Source organism: Centropristis striata, chromosome 5 (assembly GCF_030273125.1).
Source record: "Centropristis striata isolate RG_2023a ecotype Rhode Island chromosome 5, C.striata_1.0, whole genome shotgun sequence".
Lineage (NCBI taxonomy): Eukaryota > Metazoa > Chordata > Actinopteri > Perciformes > Serranidae > Centropristis > Centropristis striata.
Genome location: NC_081521.1, coordinates 21112706 through 21132249, shown reverse-complemented (window position 1 = coordinate 21132249; position 19544 = coordinate 21112706). Strand labels below are relative to the sequence as shown.

At 39.1% G+C, this 19544-nt stretch overlaps 2 protein-coding genes across 14 annotated transcripts in view; both read left to right on the top strand.

Annotated features, from left to right (window-relative positions):
* Positions 1-5546, top strand: part of prex1 (phosphatidylinositol-3,4,5-trisphosphate-dependent Rac exchange factor 1) — a 124654-nt gene extending 119108 nt beyond the window's left edge. Inside the window, exons 36-41 of one of the 2 annotated variants that reach the window (XM_059332696.1) lie at positions 97-163; positions 295-339; positions 1471-1646; positions 1895-1997; positions 3305-3372; positions 3488-5546. In XM_059332696.1, the coding sequence (XP_059188679.1) occupies positions 97-163; positions 295-339; positions 1471-1646; positions 1895-1997; positions 3305-3372; positions 3488-3530 (502 nt within the window). In that variant the 3' untranslated portion in view covers positions 3531-5546. The remainder of the gene's footprint in view (positions 1-96; positions 164-294; positions 340-1470; positions 1647-1894; positions 1998-3304; positions 3373-3487) is intronic. The other variant, XM_059332697.1, reaches the window with a different exon arrangement.
* A 1068-nt stretch (positions 5547-6614) lies between these two features.
* The window catches only part of LOC131971443 (potassium voltage-gated channel subfamily KQT member 2-like), a 36105-nt gene continuing 23175 nt past the window's right edge, over positions 6615-19544 (top strand). For 4 of the 12 annotated variants that reach the window (XR_009394385.1, XR_009394384.1, XM_059332890.1 and 1 more), the window contains exon 1: positions 6627-7193. Coding sequence is in view for 8 of the 12 variants with exons in the window: in XM_059332890.1 (XP_059188873.1) it covers positions 6895-7193 (299 nt within the window). In the remaining 4 variants the exon portion in view is untranslated. Of the gene's footprint in view, positions 7194-19544 lie in introns of all 12 variants that reach the window. The other 8 variants (XM_059332886.1, XM_059332885.1, XR_009394386.1 and 5 more) reach the window with 5 other exon arrangements.

The following is a 19544-nucleotide window of genomic DNA, read 5'->3' as shown; positions in this document are numbered from 1 at the left end:
GTGAACTTCTCTAGATACTGGATGACTCAGCACTCACACAGGGTGAGTCAGGGGTGAAAACTTTAAACTGAAATAGATCTGTTTTGGTCCCAACAGGGCTTTCTATTTGGAGAAGTCCAATCTCCCGACAGACTCAAACACCACAGCGATGAAGATAGACCAGGTAAATATACAGTTATTCTGACTCATTGCAGTTTACATTACAGTCTTTGTGTGTAACTTACATCCTCTTTCTTGATGATCATGAGTCCATTTTTTATATAATGTTGTGACTGAATATAAATGCAAGCACAGATACTGGGCCTTGAAGTTAGAGACCTCCAACCAAGCATTTCAAAAGTAAGATGAACTGGTGTCCACTGGAAACCCTCCACTAGCTCACCGAGACTCCCCTATTAACTCCAACTAACCTCAGCACTTTATAAACATTATAAACATATTGAAACTCGACGATGATTAGATTAGAAAGACAATTCTAGTGTCCCGAACTGACTGTAGCTGAACTAGATTCCAGTGATTAAAACTGAATAGAACATAGAATGCCTTATTCTCAGGTTTCCATTGTCTCGCAAAAGACCAATTCAAAGAGTTGAACCTCTTTGTGTTATTTTTCGTGGTTTTTTTCCATATTTCTGCTGGTGCGCCATCCTAACAAGTCAGTAATCTACTTAGTCTTTATTTTTTGAATAATATTTCTGAAAAATGTATTTGATATGACTGCATTATTCGGCAGTATTTCACTTGTTTCCAATACAAATCAACTTTTTCACATTTTTAAATGTTTTTTCTTTCTTTCTAATTAAATTCATATTGCCTTATTATTTGGCCGTTTTCACTTGGTTCTAATTCACATCTACTTATTTATTTCATATGACGGCATTATTTAGCAGTAACTTATTTTACATGTTTTTAAATCAAATTTAATTGATAGTACTCTATTACTCAGTAGTATTTAATTTGGTTTTAAAACAATTGTACTTTTTCACATTTTTTACATTTTTCTTTCATTCTTATTTAATTAATATTGCTGTTATATTTGGCAGTATTCACTTGTTTCTAATACAAATTTTTTTTTTACATTTAAAAAAAAAACAAATTTAATTGATATTACTCTTTTATTCAGCAGTATTTCAATTGGGTTTAAAACAATTCTACTTTAAAAAAAAGTCTTTATTCTAATTTAATTAATATTGCCTTATTATTTGGCAGTATTCACTTGGTTCTACTTTTTCACTATTTTACACTTATTTCTCTCATATTTATGTATATTTGACAATACTGTAATATTCAACGTCACCTTGTCTGCCAAACTGAAGAAACTACATATGAAACAAGTTGTTTGTTGTCACAGATTTTAACACTTATCAGTAGTCTGAATGACTTGGTAAGATGGCCATCTTTGCCATAGTGTACTTTAATTTGTTGTTGTCAGTCCATTAAACAACTGACCCTCTGCTCCGACCTCCACAGCTGCTGCGACCCCTCAACACGCTGGACGATCTCTGTCGACTAATGCAGTCCTACATCAACATGCGGCCGAGCGCCCAGGGCCACCCGTCAGGTGTCAGCGTGCTGTGTGTGTCCTCCGAGCTGTGCAACCGCCTGGGAGCCTGCCACATCACCATGTGTGGTACAGGCATGCAGAGGTCAGCCCGGCGCCTCGCCAACACTATTACACTGCTTGTGTAGAACCAGCAGACTGTCAGTTGTAGTAAAGATTAACACAGTGCAGAGTGGATGACATTCACCACTCAACCTCAAAGCTTTTACTGCTCAGAATTCATTTCTACTTCCAGGTGTCCAGCAGGTGCACATATGGACAACCCCATTAGTATTTGTGTTACAGAGGTAAACACAGCGCCTGTAACACCTTTTTACTTTTTTGTTTTTGCAGATGTACCCTTAATGTGACACTGGAGCAGTCGATGATCTTAGCCAGGAACCACGGTCTCATGCCACGCTGCATCATGCAGACTATGGATATAATGCGCAAACAGGTAAAGCTCCGACTGAGTCCAGAATAAAATATTTATTTCCTCTATTCCATGCAATGATTGTGACAGCGTCATTTATTCTTGACAGATAAAGTGTATATCTTCTCAAAACATTTTTTAATCAACCTCTTCCAAACATATCTCAATGAAAATGAAACCACAGTTAAAAAAGAATTGTGTCTGAATACAAAATTATTCCACCTTTATGGGCAACAGTGTATAACTCATATTTATATTTATAACTTTATATTTATATTATATATTGTTATTGTTACCTATTTCTTTCATTGTTTTCTTATATTACCCTATATTGCGATTGTTTTAGTAATTATTTTTGTATCTTATCTTATCTTATCTTATCTTATCTTATCTTATCTTATCTTATCTTATTTTAAGATCTTATTGGAGCAAATATGCATTATAATTAACAGTTTAAAATAGTGAAAGAATTTAGTTGTTGTCAAGATAATTGCAAAAATGTAGCTTTGTTGTTATAGTGCCACCTTGAGGTCAATGAGGTTGTCTTGGTTTGTCGGTTTTGCTGCATGAACAATTTAAGCTAAGGAAGGAAGGAAGGAAGGAAGAAAGAAAGAAAGAAGTACCACAGTGTATTAGAGCCAAGTATTTAAAAAAAAAAAAAATACAGACCCAGGGGTAATAAACGAGAAAAAGGTTGCACATTTATGAGATTAAAGTCTCATAGATGTAACCAGCACTATCCTTGCATTTGTCCATTGCGTTGTAGTTCCTGATGCAGGAAAGCTCTCACCTCATTCAAATTGTCACGGTGTTTTCTTCTGAATAGACCAATTCACAACAATGTCTCTTCAAAGTCCGGATACTTATGATGATATGGTGATTCTGGACTAAAACTATGAGTATTTCCTTATTGCTAAATCCGATTGCAAAGTATAATTTGATGAAGTCACTCCCTGCAGACATAGTACACAGCATGTGGCAGCTTCTGTGGTGATGGAGTTCCTTGAAAAACAAAACACTAGCCTATTTTTCTGACATTTTTTTTCTCATAAATCTGCTACTTTTTTCATGTAGATTTGACAATTTTAATCTCATAAATCTGCCACTGTTTTCTTGTAGATTGATATCAGAATAATGACAATAAACACAATAGAGCTCCAGCAGCGAACCCCAATAACAATCTGTGTCACCTTTGTGTGGTCTACATGACATCAAATGCCTTTGAAGTATTTCTAGACATTGCAGGTTTTTGGATGCTTAGCAATTCATGACAAGTGAGCGACCTGCATTGTGGTCACTGAGTTTACAGCATATGTTTCCTCTTTCACCAGGGGGCAAGAGTTGAGCTCTCTGCTAAAAATCTTAAGGTAATGGACCAGATGCCTCCGTCATTCCCAAGGTACAGTACATGACCACTTCCAGGCGGCACCTCCTCTCCCGCCAGCAGTATGATAACAATTACGGTGTTAGACGAGGTGGATTCTCCTCATTTCAAGTTTTCTCTTTTTCAACAGGCTCTTTAAGCTGTGTTTGCCACCCTCTGATGGAGAACTCTAAAAAAAAAAAAAGACTTCAAAGAGCTCGTCGGAGAAAGGGTGAATGTGAAACAGGAAGGCATTAATGAGAGATGACAACAACTGAAGAGTTGCTTTCTTTCCAAGAGAAACTCCCAGTGGAAAGACCCCTGCCCCTCCCACTGCCCCAGTTACACAGGGATCATTCTACCACGGATACCACTAGAGTCTTCAGTGCAGGCTAAACAAGACTGTACAAAATGACTAATGACAGATACCAGGGAGTCTGATGTAGCCTGAAGCTCCAGACTAGTCCTGTACTGTTATGTATACTGGGAAGCCACCCAGATAGAAGTATTATTGCTTTGGCTGACACAAAGCTGACATGAACGACTTAACTGGTGGTGAGTTTGAGGCCCTCACACAGAAGACATCTGCTCCTAACCAGGCTCTTATTATTATTAACTGGATTAACCAAACTACCTATAGCTGACTGTCATCCTTAACGCAGATGTTATCCATTTTTGCCTTGGACTGCAACTCCAGAGAGCTGTCTCTTTCTCTTTCTGTTTGGGCCGGTGTACCCCAGGGCGCTGTGTTTGGACCCCAAGTGAAGTAGAATACTTGAATACTCGTGGTATTCGCGTGTGTTGGCTGGCTGAATAGATGCAGAAAGTCAAAAGAATAGACAGAGAAGATGGAAGTAGGGATTGAGGGACTGAAGGACGAAAAGACGGATGATGGGGGTTGCTCTTATTTTCAGCCCTTTGCATGTGGTTACTGTGCAATTACTGTAGGTTTAGTGTGAGTACTGTATTACTGCACTATATGAAGGATAGTTATTTATTGTGTCTGGAAGGAGCGTTTTTATCCCTCACTTATACTATATCAGGTATTAAAGAATCTAAAAGCATTCCAGCCTACGTATTTGAACAGTATTTAAAGGACCAATGGCATGCCATTTTTTTTAGACGTAACTGCTTGTGTATTTTTATTTATATGTGTGTGGACCCTGATCACGTCAGGAAGTGTTACATTGATCTTCAGGGAGAGTGACGGAGGGAAGACAAGCAGAATCAGGACAAAGGAAGCTAAAGCAAACCATACAAGGCTGCTTGTCAATAAGCAGCCACGTCAACAGATTAAATTATTAATATATTAATTCAAATGTACTAGTTTGGAAGGATCGCCTTCTGTTAACTAAGACATTCTTTTAAATTGGTTTTTACATTGTATTTACTGTAGGTATTAAAACAAGCACAATGATTGGTCCAGTGTTAGCAAAAAGTACTGTAAGCAGTTTTAAACAAAGGGATCGTTTCAGGATTGAAACACTTCAGTAACATTATTTTACTGCAGATTTTAATTTCTTGTACATACAAACTGTAACAATGTCAGAGAAAAAAAATATAGGATATGTCTGAGTACGCTATAAATTAAATTGGATTATTTTTATGGAGATAATATAGTATATAAAACATTTTGTATTCATGACTGTGCATTTCAAAGAGAAGCTGCTTCTCTTTGCCAAGCGTAACCTAACTGACAACTTGATGTTTTTTGACTGTTAAAAAGGTTCAACGTGCATTTCATGAATCTGTCTCGACATGCTGCATTCATTAGGCGGATCACTTAGTCCTTCTTATTTATTTAAAAGCAGTCTAGCTCCAAACGAGCATGTTGGAATAGCCTCTATATGCATCCCTCAGCACGAGCATGGCCTCTGTAAATTAACACCCCTCTGTTGGAATATAAGACCCAGCAAATATTTGCATTGTTCTCATTTCCCCTTATCAAAATTTGCTCTTAATCGGAGCAGTGTACATTGTTCAAAAACTCACCTAATCTGGATTTAAGTGTGTTTAAATCTAATCTAATGACTGCAGCATGTTGGTGTAGCTGGACAAACAAATATGTCACTGATTACACATTTATTTACATTATTCTAATGTTTCTGTACATACTTTATTTGCAATTTTTTTTGTTGCTTGAAAATAACTGTACAAAGGATCTTTGTTGAGTCTTTCTAAAATTATCATTGTAAATGCAATCTTAACAAGCTAGTAAATAAAAATGTTCACAGTATGATGACGTTTGTCAGTGAAGATTGGCAGGTGGTGACCTCACTGAATGACATGATGCCCAATATAAACATGCAAACAGCTGACGTGGTTTCCCTCTTGTTGGGACTTTTTACTTTATATACAGTAATAGAAAAAAACATTAGATTTGTTTGGACAAATATAATGATAACAACAAAATCAGCTCATAAGAGTTTAATTCAAGAGCTGATATCTAGCCATTTTCCATGGTTTTCTTGATAATGATTTTGGTTATTATCAAGAAAACCATGGAAAATATCAGCTCTTAAATTAAACTCTCATGAGCTATTTTTGTTATCATTATATTTGTCCAAACAAATGAACTTTAGTTGTACCAGGCATTAAAATGAACAAGAAATTGAAGAAAAAGGGTGGTCTGATAATTTTTTCCATGACTGTATACAATTTATCTTGGTAGTAGTAGCAATGTGGCTCTTTTTCTACTGTTTTTCTCCCTGTACTTTCAAATGGATGACTCAAAGGGAGAAGATTATTACATCTGATATCAGCAGGCTGTGACTAAGTGCTACTGAAACAGGACCTCTGGCTTTAGTAGCTACTTTCTTTATTCAGTCCACTTACTCATAATTTTGCTTTACTTCACAGTAGATAAGATCTTTAAAAGCCTCTTACTGTCTAGCTTCTCTGGTGTTTAGATATCATACTGCTATACATCATTTAGTCCTTTCACATCAATTTGATGCTGATGAATCCATAGTGAGATGTTCCATTTCCTTCTTTTGTGTCTCACTTGTGTCCTTCACAACACTTAAAAACAGCTTGACATAGTTTTAGGTGTCCATTACACTGACTGAAAAAAATCTGCACATATGAATATTGCATGAACATCTCCTTTGCAGCTTTTCTCTGGGGCTTGACTTGAGTGGCGAAGATAACAGGTTATTTCAGGATATATAAAAAAATTAATCAATAACTTGCTATTGTTTTTTCCCCAAAGTGACACACCAGATCAGATGATATTGCATCAGAATAAACTTTGCAGCGTTAGTCATTTCTTCAGCCATTAAATGATTACAGATAGCCTGTGAATTGCTGATGGCCAACGTGATTAGATTGTGGAGTGAAAATCATGTGCATTTCCCTCCTTGGCTGTGTGTGTCAAACGGCCGGAAGGGGCTAAGGTAAAAGCATACACTGTGCAGTTTCGCACGGTTATTGCAATTGGTTTTCTAGGGGGACCGACCCCGACTGCATTCTCCACCAGCACACACCCCTCAGCACCGGTGATGCATCCCCGCGGCAAGGGCACGGACAACTCCTCGTTAGAGTCGTCTCGACTTTAGAATGGTGCAGAAATCTCTCAACGGCGGGGTTTACCCAACTCAAGCCGGAGAGAAGAAGCACAAAGTCGGGTTTGTTGGACTGGACCCGGGGGCTCCGGAATCCAGCAGGGATGGGGCGCTGCTCATTGCGGGCTCGGAAAGCACCAAGCGGAGCAGCATCCTCTGCAGACCCAGGTCCAGCATCTCCGCAGGGAGACCCAGACCGTCGAAGAAAAATGCCAGCTATCGGAAACTACAGAATTTCTTGTACAATGCGCTGGAGAGACCGCGGGGATGGGCGTTCATCTACCACGCTTATGTGTAAGTGATGTTCCTGCTTCACCCACAGCATGTTGATTCAGTCATCGTGGCCTTTTATTATGGGATGCACCGCTGTACTGTGTCATGGTTTTTGGAGGAGCTGTCATGGAGTTTTGCGGGTTTTGTGTCTGTTTTTTTATTCTTCACATTGATGGCGCTTTGAAGGGTTAAATGCTGTAATGCTGCCAGGCTGCTGTAGCCCGATCATAGGAGGGCTATCACTTCACCTGCAGAACTTCATGTTGGCAACTCATGCTTAGGTCATATTGGATGATTGATTTTTGGTCTCTTTAATTGTCTGAGCTTTTTTAGCACATACCTACAGTCTATGTTCGACACGTTTTACACACTCTTGTTTTTCATTGATCATAGTTGTCATGTGTTGCGGCTGCAGTAGGATTCAGCACCACCGTCTGTGGACAGCTCCGCGCCGCGTCAGTACTCTCGCTAATTAACGTTGCAGTCCAGCTCTGCACAGGGATGTGGAGCCACATGCTGCTACAGCTGCTGACTGTAGTTGATGTATCATGATGCTTTGCCTTTGTGTGTCTGGAGGTCTGGGTTGAAGTCAATCACTGTCAGACTCCAGTGAGGCTGTAAATAATATGTGATCTGTGACCTTTGGAGTGGTCAGCAGCTTAGAGACAAGCAATCCCCGAACGGTGACAACAATCACTTAGTTCTTACACTTTAAAGGGGTACTGCAGCAGTTTAGTTATGCATAAAGTTGTAGGGGGAGAAGAATGAAATGGGGAAAAATAATGGTCAGAATCGGTGCAGCAGAGGCTAAGATATATCCACATTTGGTTGCTTCTTTTTCCCATAATGCAACCTTTAGCAACACTCCCTGCCTCACAAAGGCCCCCTCCATGTCTGAAATGCAGAAATTCTGTTAAAAATGTGTTGTCATCCATTGTTTATGTTTTCTCAGTCGATAAAGCTCATCCAAATACGGTTGTCAGGATACCAGAATTGTAATCTTCAATAAAATACTGGTACTCAATACCCCTTTCAGTACAATGACAAGAAGACAAAAAAACTCCTGAGATAAAAAAAAAGATTATTATTATTTTTTAAATATTTGTATTCAAAACCTGCACACAGTAATGTCACATTCAAGCATAAATTCAACGTGAAAATATCAATACATATCATCATATTTCACATCCGCCTTTACAATGTATTAAAAAATTATACTTCATATTAATTCTTGTTATTAAAACAATAACTCGTTCTTCATTTAAATGTCTGGAAGAGTTTGTAATAAATGTGTTAAATATTTTAGCTTTTGAGTTGATATAATGTAACTGTTTCTGTGAAATGGTCATATGATATCATCTCATACTGGTAGCAAGCAGCTGAACTGAACTCATATCATTCTCCAAATAATCAATATAATATGGTGACGTGAGGATTTACACCCTAACTGATCACATTCCCAAACATTTCTAACTCTCTGCAAGACCTGAGTTGTACTCCAGGTTACTAGTAAACTGGCATTTATGTGTAAAATCAGTGGTGTTTTCTTATAACGTGCAGTAGTTTTGTGCACGCCTTTAAGTTGAAACATCACAGTATCTTAGCATTTGAAATATCAGCTCTATTCTCCACATGAAAAGCTGGATAAACTGTTGGTAGTTTGCCCTGCAGCCATGCCCGAATCTGTCCTATTCACTGATACTGCATGCTTGGTAGTGAGGAGTTGAAACGCCACAGCATTAAGGAATTCACTGTGCACAGCATATCGACTCCCTGGAGACGGCCAGATGCCCAGAAGTAAGCCTGTGCTTTAGAGTGAAACCACACACACACTCGCACATACACATGCACACACACTCACACAGGCCCTCTGGGTACTTTTGAAATATTAACTGAATACTATAACAGCCAGATAAAACTCTTCTTTACCTTTTTTGTGGCTTTGGTTTGCTCTTCATTGACCAATATTGTTTCATGGCTGAATCTGGTGCAGGCAGCAGTGGTGTTTTTGTACATTTTGTGCAGCATTTAGAGCCAAAGCACCAGCAGCCTAGTTAGAACAGGGTCATGTGTGCTGCCAAGAATCTGAATCTTCTGGAAAGCATGTTGTAAGTTAGAGCAAATACAAAGAAATTATGACAGTGATGAGAAAAGTCACCGTGAAACAACTACAGTTAGAGAAAAATCATGAATAGTTCAGCCTCTGCTATCCAGCCCACAGAGCGACATCAGCGTAGAGTAACCACGACTCTGCCTCTATTCCATTTGTCGGTTCTATACATTATTCATATCCACCACACTTCATTTAATCTCCCAACTCTTTTTTTACTTCCAGCCCAGCTGATTTATAAAACTATCATGTGCTGACTTCAGTCAAACCTTTCCCCTCCTCCTTCATTCTTCTACTTATCTCTGCTCCAAAAGACAGCGTTTGGCAAACAAAATGACACCGCAGCCTTGAGCTGACAAAATGCAAACTGTTCTTGTGCAGAGACGGCAGCTATTTCCTTTTGATGGGTGTCCTCCTGAAATGTTAAGCAGGTGTTTTGTTCTGTGCTCTCGTTTGTAATGCATGTGCGAATGATCAATATGTGGAACATGAGTGCCTACATCCAAAGCACTCTCTTTATCGCTGCCTCTCGTCGCTCTTTCTTCCTCAATCTATCTAGCTGTCTGAGACCAAGGCCAACCTTCTTTTTGTGTTCTGTCGCTGGTCCAACATCCGTTAAAAAGGTGCTTTGTGTGGATCTAAATCTTTAGCTTCTTGTAAAATGCAGCATAATGTGACTTGGTGTGACCATTTTGCTTTCTTCCTCTTTTTACAGCAAAGGCTTCTTCCAACAGCCTGCTGTCAGAACAGTTGCAGTGTGTCCCTGTTCTTTGTTCGCACAAATCCTGAAAGGAGGGACAGTTTGCAAAAAAAGGCTTTTCATTTGTCAGGTCCTTGTCTCTATAGCTACAGCTCTGCATTGTATACGGATCTATCCATGCAACTGTATAGGCCTTTTCCTGCACTGATACAGAGATCAATGCTCTGATATCTTCTCTGATTTGGCTTCAATAGAAGCCTCATTACTATGTGTCCTCTTGCAGGAAGCACCAGCTGTGTGAGCAAATTAAAAAGTCTCTCCGGCTGTAAGATGACAAAATGTGTCAGTTCTGCACCAATGTGGAACAATGGACTAATAAGACCGCTAAGAGAGGAGGGCAAACAATGAGTTTAGGAAGCGATCGATCAGGGGAAACAAAACGAATGTTCTGTTCAACTTTCTTAAAGTGATGTAGAGAGACAGATTGAGGACATGTTCCAGTTATTCAGTATTCCGCTGAGCTGGCCAGCTGAAGACAAACTGGGGGAGAAATAAAGCGAGGACAGTAGCAGACGGATGCTGGCTGCCAAACTGCTGAGATGTGATCGAGTGGTCTGGTTTGGGAGAAGAGGTGTCTGATGGGAGTAGAAGAGGCCTGCAGTTGGGTTATGGCTAGGACTTGAATGTGTTCCACTGCTATTTTTGATAAAAAAGCCCCAGCAAGCTGTTAGGGTATTTTAATATTTAATAATGATGGCCCTCATGTTGTTGACAGAATAATGCACCCTTGCTAAATTCAACACACTAAAGGGTTTTGCTGCTACGTCTACTTAGTCTGCTCATGACCAGTTAGTGGCTAATGGTAGCAACTATAGCTAAAACTGACTGACTGAGTCACTTTTATGAGGGGCAGTATGGGCCATAATTCATTCTTCCCTCTCACACACACAAAAAATACCTCTCACATACCCAGTTTTACCTCTCACATACACAAAAAATACCTCTCACATTCACAGTTTTACCTCTCACATACACAAATTTCCTCCTACATTCACAGTTTTACCTCTCACATTCACAATTTCACCTCTCACATTCACAATTTTACCTCTTACATACACAATTTTACCTCTCATATTCACAATTTGAGAGGTAAAACTGAGAGGATATTTTTGTGAGAGGATTTTTTTTTTGTGAATGTGGGAGCTATTTTTTTGTATGTGAGAGGAAAGAATGAATTATGGTCCAAACGGCCCCTATTACACTTTGCTGACTCATCTGCACTTGTGCTGCTGGTACACTATGTTTTACCATTTAACAACATCCTGTTGATGTTTCTTCTTCTGTTCAGCCAAAGCTACATAGGCTACTCCTACTTCAGAGTAGGTTTTCTCCCAGCACAAGAAAAACCCTAAGTGTACGATGATTGGTCCAGACTTAAGTGTATGTCCTTGGTGGAAACACATGAGTATATTATAGCGTGATTAGCAAGCTAACTTGCTAGCCAGCTGTCTTCTAGTTAGCCAGCTAGCCTGCAAAAATCTGACATACTTTACGTCACTTGAGTGTTTCTATTTGTGGTGCAAATGCAAACAGAACGAGGCCTTTGGAGGCATGTAACCCACAGTGAATTATCATTCGGCTCTTCACTTCCTTTTCCTTGCTTTTTATAGCATTTTCCAGCTCATTGTTTTGATTTGTCACAGACAGCTGTTTTCAACAGGAAGGCTCTAATAAATGCACAGTACATTACCTGCCTGGGTCCAAAAAAGCAAACAGACAAAGTTAGAGACCAGCTGGTGAACACAGTAGAACATTTATCAGCTACAGAGCCAGATATTTCCCTCGGTGGTAGGTGGAGACCAAAAACAGCTTAAAGAAGTATAACTTGGACTTAAATTCATCAGATGGGGAAAATGTTGTTCCATATCTCCTGAATGTAAGCCTGTAAAAGTTTATAATATGTAAGATATGTTATGTTTACCTGTTTCTACTGCCTGAAGTAGCCCAAAAAGACACCTATTTCAGATTTAATAATGATCAATACAATCTAAATTTACCTCTAAAATGTTGCCTAGCATTTAGCATGGCAAAGCACATATTGGCCAGCTTATTATATAGCATAAATACACAACTTTTTTTTAATTGCACAGCATTTCTGTGACATCTTCCTACTCAGTTAATCTTAAAACTAAGGATACATACTGGAAGAGGGATTCCCCCTCTGTTTTATCCCTTTCATTAAAGGGTTCTTTGTATTTTTTCGTTCTCAATCTTGACTTCACATGACTGTCATATCTCGGCCACATTTCTTATCACACCAAATAAAAATCGAATCTACTTAGATGGGTTTTGCAGATAGATTTCATTTTCCAAAACAGGAAAACTCATTCAGCATTTTTCTTAGTAATGGGTTTGTGAATGTACTGCAAACTACCCCTGTAGCTCATAAGGAACAAGATGACAGCAGGGTCACCAGTGCATGTATTTACACAAGACGAGTGCCCCAGAAAGTCATGTCCACCCTCAAACATCCCCTGAGGGGTCCCACAGTGAGGACGCCGCAGTGTGAGCACATGGTCTTCACAGGCACTATTTGCTTAGTGAAAAATCCTTATTTGCTCTCCTCTTCTTAGTCGCAGTCTAAATTTAGTGTGATGAGTATGTCTGGGTAGGCAATGTTGTGCTGAGCGGGGCAAATCAATGTTTCTTTATCTGCAGCTCAGGAGGAAATGCAGGCTTTTCTGCTCCCAACAACAGCCCCCCTCAACCTGATTGATCAATAGTCAGGATCCTACTGATGTCGTCTGGATCTCTCCTCTTTGGCAACAAGTGGATGTGTGTGTTGCTGCCCGTGGTTGTTTGTCAACTGCAAGAGTAAATGTGATTTTCTCTCTAAGTGGGTTTTTATTGGGGACAGAGGCGTCAATCCAGATGCAATGGTGTAGAAATAGAGCTCTAAGGTCACATGTGGTATCTGAATGTTACTTCTTCAGAAGTGGAAACGTCCTATAAGGGGCTGTATAGGATATAATTCATATCTTCCCTCGCGCATTCACAATTCTACCTCTCACATACACAATTTTACCTCTCACATTCACAGTTCTACCTCTCACATACACAAGAAATACCTCTTTTTGTAAATGGCAGAGGTTTAATTGTGAATGTGAGAGGGAAGATATGAATTATGGCCTGTACGGCCCCTTATAACATACTGTACATTTATCTCACTGATGCAGAATCAGAAATGTCTTTTATTACTGGTTACATAGCATAAAAAGTATTAATTATTGGTAAAGTAATGATACATCTGGGAATTGAACAGTATTAGTTTATGTCTGGTTCCTGGCTTTAATCAATTGAAATGTTGCACAAGTAATGAAAGCAAAAGTTCAACATTGCATGGGTTATATCTGCCTTTGCTCTCTTGCAGAGAGTTAGATGAGGAGACAGATATCACTATCTGTGCCAGCCTGGTATCCTGGAAAATTACATTTCCATATGACGAACCTGCCTTGTGAATTATGATTGAAGGGAAACATATTTTCTCTTGAAATATGTCTGTTTTTCACGTTTCATAAATAGGCAATAAAAGTCTGATTAACTTCTTTGCAAAGGGAGGAGGTTAGTATGGGTGGATGGGTCAAACAAATGTGGGACTTTAATCCAGGTGACTACTGTTGGACACTGTGTGAAACCAAATCAATGACATATTTTAACTTCTGTACATAGGTTAATTTACATGATAAAGATACATATTTTTGTATATACATATACTTTTACTAAACCTAAGCAACTAGTTTTGTTTTAGTTTAAAACGTTAAAGCAACATTATGTAGACTTGCTCCTACATATTCAGAGTGCACTTTACCTCTATGCAGCTGTTGTTCATCTGTGCATTTGCACTTTTTATGATTACATTAGTTTTGATCAAAAACTAGAGACCGACTTTTCCAGCAGAGCCGTACATCAAGCAAATGCAACAATACAGGCCATAGAAAGCCAGCTAATATTACTCAGTAATTCAGCAGCAAGAAGACCAGCTCAATATCTGTCTTTTGTTTTGCAAAGCTCTAAAAGTCTGTCTGAGATTTACTCTTGTCCAGCAGCCTCTTGCTCTGTCACTCTCTACTTTCCCTTTTCTTAGCTTCCTCTGTTGGAGTCCTCTCCTTTCTCTTTGACTCTGCCATTAAGTCTGTAGAAGCTGCTGAACCCCGTTCCGGTTCCACCCACCCAGAAAACCATCTCCCCCTGGCAGTTAATAGTTCCTCTACTAGTGGTGACACAAACACCAACACAAGTCCTGTCAGCATGGCTAATTGCTAACAGCAGTTAGCGGTAAGCATTACTCAAGCAACAAGTAAAACTTTCTGTCCATTAGGAACCGCTGTAAATCACGGATAATATGATCCAGTTTCCAAAGGTGGAATGTAACTAATTACATTTACTCAAGTACTGTACTTACGTACAATGTTGAGGTACATGTACTTTACTTGAGAATTTACATTTACATTTGTAACTTTAAACTTCTACTCCACTACATTTTGAGGTAAATATTGTACAATTTACTCCACTACATTTAGCTGACAGCTTTAATTACTTTTCAGGTTGAGATTTAACATGTCAAACATGATCAATTTAAATAAATTATAAATAAAAAAAATACACAAAAGTATATTTAGTTAAAATGAACCCCAACTTGAGAAAATTAAAATGCTGCTTACATAATCCATTAATATTAATATACCAGTAATATTTGTGGAATATATGAAACAGTTTGCATAATGAGTACTTTTACTTTTGATTCTTTAAGTACATTTTGATGCTGATACTTTTGCACTTTTACTTAAGTAAGTTTTGAATGCAGGACTTTTACTTGTAGTCGAGTCATTTCACAGTGTGGTGTTAGTAATTTTACTGAAGTAAAGGATCTGAATACTTTTTCACCACTGCCAGTTTCACAATAATCTGTGAAATAGCTGGTAGTGTTTTAGTGGCATATAACAACTTCTCATGGCAGTCCTACCCACTCCCCAAAGTAGCGTAGTAGTGCGAGAAAAGGTGTTTTGGTGCGCAGAGGCTCCATTCTCCTTATTACAAGTCAGGGTAGGTGCAAAATGATTTTGAAGCTGGTATTAAGGGTGTTATTTTTAGGTTAAATAGTTACCTCCTGTAATCAGGGAGAAAATATATTCAACTTAATTTTGGAAGGCAGTTTTGTTGTATGGGGATGTAATCTATGATTGGCACATTAGCACATTTGTACAGTTTGTAGCCTATCATACATATATTGCAGTCAGACTCTTTCAAGTAGATTTTGATGGCTCTTGTGGCCAAACACATAAAAATAATTTTCATTCATTCATTTTTGAGAAAGCAACATGTTTATTGCCCTCTTTGTGTTGTCCTAAGATGCCGTTGTGTATATTTGATAGTGTCTCCTGTCTCCATCCCTGCCTTTCTCATAACCATGAGCTGCTTTGTGTATCCACAGATGCTATGATGGAGAGGTATAAATGAATCTGTCGAAGCCTCGCTCTGCTGATGTTAAATGGAAGCATAGCTGTAGAAACTAATTATTTGACTGCTTCAGGAGGCAGGTTCTGCCCCTCTCCTTTATCAGCAACTGTCCTCATTAGTAGGTACTGATGAGCTTGGCAAGGTCGGGTCAGGAAAGTTGCATAAACTGATGTCCAATTAGACTTGCAGCAAGCCAGCTTCTTTGTCCAGAACATTTCATTTCAGTGGTTAAATGTACTGAAGGAATAAAAGAGATCTGCTTTGCTGTAATTTAAGTAGGAATCCTTTGTCCTTTTGGTACTACATGTACTGTAGCTAGATACTGGAAGAAAAATCTAACTCCTACATCAGTGTAAGTATACTAGCAGAGATTTTTGCAATCTCATAGTAAAAAAGTATCTTTTGGATTTACACTAAACTGATTATAAGTTATTTTAATCACCTTGTTAAGGTGTCAGACATAGTTTGTATTTAAAAAACTGGACGTTGTCACTGTGATGCCTACTTGGCATTTTGGACATTGCCAGCTTGGGTTCTTGAAACCAGAAGTTACCATATTTGGGTCAGAAGTTGTAGCTGGGGTTGATTGAAGCTAAAGTACAAGGTACCGTTAGCATCTGTAATTGAAAAAGATCAACCAACTCCTTACAGTGTCTTTTAGTACAGCCAAATGCTGAAAAGGACATGTTTAGGTGACTAGGGTGGATGAGAGGATGAGCTAAGTTGCAGTGGCTTGGTTCGTAAGGTGCAGCTGATATTCAAGTTAACTGTGATATTAATTTGTATGCCCATTTTGGCTAGAGAAAAACTGAATTAAAAGAAAATGTACTTTTCAGAATATATGACCAGCACTTCCAAGTCTAAGGCAATAGGTCTCTGCTGGTAAAGGGCGGACTGCCCCCTCTGGGTGGGGTGAGAGGTACTACCACAAGCGAAGGAGTTCAAGTATCTCGGGGTCTTGTTCACGAGTGAGGGTAGAACAGAGCATGAGATGGACAGGCGGTTTGGTGCAGCATCAGCAGTGGTGAAGAAGGATCTGAGCCGGAAGGCAAAGCTCTCGATTTACTGGTCTTTCTACGTTCCAACCCTCACCTATGGTCATGAGCTTTAGGTCGTGACCGAAAGAACAAGATTGCGGATACAAACGGCTGATTTGAGTTTCCTCCGTAGGCTGGCTGGACTAGGCCTTAGAGATAGGGGAAGGATCGGTCCCGAGGTTGTTCAGGCATCTGGTAAGGATGCCTCCCGTTAGAGGTGTTCTGGGCACGTCCACCTGGTAAGAGACCCCGGGGATGACCCAGAACACGGTGGAGGGTTTCCAATGGATGGAATAAATTAACAGTTGACTTCTCAGAGTGTCTTTACGTTCATCTAAACACTGAACAGGACATTTATAGGTGACCAAAATATTGCAATTAACTTTCATAAACTGAAAATATATTGTAAGAGGGTCAAAGTTCTAGGATCACCCAGAGACAAGTTCACTGCTATTTAAATGAACATAGTGTCATGGATCCACATTGCTATGCTTCAGGTCACTGTGGTGGCAACATTTCAGTCAGAAGGTAGCCCCGCCATAAAGCATTCCCTGCTTTATCATCTATTACACTCTAAATGGGACCGTAATTCAATAGCAACAAACTGAACATCGTGTTGTACTGAAGAAGTCCTGAAAGGAATCAAGACCATAAACTAATTAGGAAAATGTGTACTGAGGTAATAAAGGAGCCAAGGTCATTGTTGAATAGACTTTTATACAATCTGACTTCTTTTTGCAACCAGTGGAGTCACCCCCTGCTGGCCATTACAAAGATTACAGGTTGAAGGCACTTCTCTATTGACTTCTAGTTACAGATATGTGTAGTAGTATACATAATTACTAGACTGACTGACCTAAATTTGCCCTGTGGCTACAGTGGAGAAGACAGGAACACCAGACATTTCAGGGTTCTCACAATACAATATTTTTCTGCACTGGAAAGATGGGTGCCTCATCAGTAGATTCCACTGAGCTCAAAATCTGCTCAACGGTTATTCCAGTGGAACTATAAATGAAATATGACACAGTGAGAAAGTGTGTACGTGTCATTTGCACCTCCACTGTTGCAGACAGAGGTGATGGAGGTGAGGATTAGGGCATCAAATGGGTGCTAGCAAGAGGAATTTGTTTTTTTTCCTCTCTATTCATGACAAATATAGACCTGTCAGAAAAAGACTACAGAATGACCTTGAATAGAAGAAAACTAAACCTTGCTATGAATAATACAGTGTTGTTAATTTAAACTGACAAAATCTATACTGCTTGCAACTGCAATATACCAGGCACCTTTCAACAGTTTACAATAATCCAAACAAATCAGACTGAAGTCAGAATGTAACAAAAAGCTTTCTCAGCGCATGAAGTGCTCACTTTTACCAAGCAGGCATTGACTGCTGTAGCCATCAATGATTTATGAGATTCCAAAAATGCAAATGTGTTGTAGATGTGGGGGAGAATGACCTCAATCTAACCTACAAAATGTCAGAACTGACGCAGCTACAGCTGTATGTACTCACAGCTCATTTGGATTTTTGATACCTCTGTTGAAGAATAATAAATTATATCATAGCGAATCAGCTCATCCATGGACTTTCCTATTTCCAAATACCATTGATCTCTGCCGCTTCATTCTGATTGGCTGACAGCCAGTGGCCCCTGCCAAGAGTGTGATACGACCAAATAGAAACTGCAGCAGCAGGAAAAGGGGAAATCAGGTGAGCTGCAGTACTGGTTAAAAAAAAAGTTTGACAGTGAGGGAATAGAGGATTTTTGAGCGTCCTTTATGAGAATAGATGAGGCTAGATGAAACATGATGGACAGTAAAAGCTGAGACAAACTTGCATGTCGGGATAGATCATGTGAGAAATCTCATGTGATGCCAGATTCACTATGTATTTACTGAAGGAGTGATGCAAAAGGCTTCCTCGAAGGGCAGGTTCAGAGGAAGTCAGTGGGCAGAAATCTGCATATGAATGCCACATGAAGATTTGGGTATGGGGTTCTGGTTTCTGTATGTAGACATTTATGCTGCCATTGCTTGATACTGAAGATGTAATTGGGAAGAACACTTGATTGCATTCACTAATTGGTTGTACCAAATATGTTTATTTTTCAAATGTATTGCTGACATTTTTAATGCCAATATTATCTACACAAAGTGATTGTTGCAATAAATTAAAATAAGAAGAATCTACAGAGTGTAGAGTTTTCTAATCTTTTTGGTTTCCAACTCTCTTAACTGGAACACAAGTCTGTTTTACTTCAATGGTCTTATTGTTTTGGCTGTGAAACAAAGTTGTTTTATTTCAAGGTCTGTTTAGTGTGGAAGCCCATTTCTGGCAGTGAGGGGAAAAAAGATGCTTTAAGTCATGAGTACTGAGCAAAGTTTGGTTGCAGGCAGGTGAACAATCATTGTGGAACCTTGAAACCCATTGACTATCGCCTAATGATGATTTAGGTTTTCTTAAGCTTTTAAAAAAAAAGTATCTTCATTCTTACACACAAGCTAACAAGTTGAGTTTGTCAAGAAAAATACCTGAAAGAAGGCCATTGTAGTGGTGTTAAACTGTTAACTGAGCATAAATTGACTAACAATCTGATTGTAGACACTGTCTTTCAGGTGCCATTGTTCCAAAATCCCACTAGTCAGAAGTGATCTTTCTCAAACACTAAACATTCCTTATCCACAGTTTTGTCACATCATAAAACTTTTTTTTAAGAAGCACGTTGGCAGTCACTGGCACAAGTATTTTCAGAACTAACTGGCTGTTAGACCCATATATCTATGCATCGAACCAATCAAGCTGAGGCCAATGAGCAGTCCCCATCTTTCAGCTCCAACTTCCTTCTTGTATCTCAAGTTTTTAAGTGGACTGTAAACAATGACCAGCCCACTTGTTATCCAGATGTCTGCTGTCTACACCAGAACCCCAGAAATATTGGCCATTGTCCCCTGAGGCTAAGTCACGACCAGATCGATTGGTTCAGAAATCTGCTTTTGCTCAT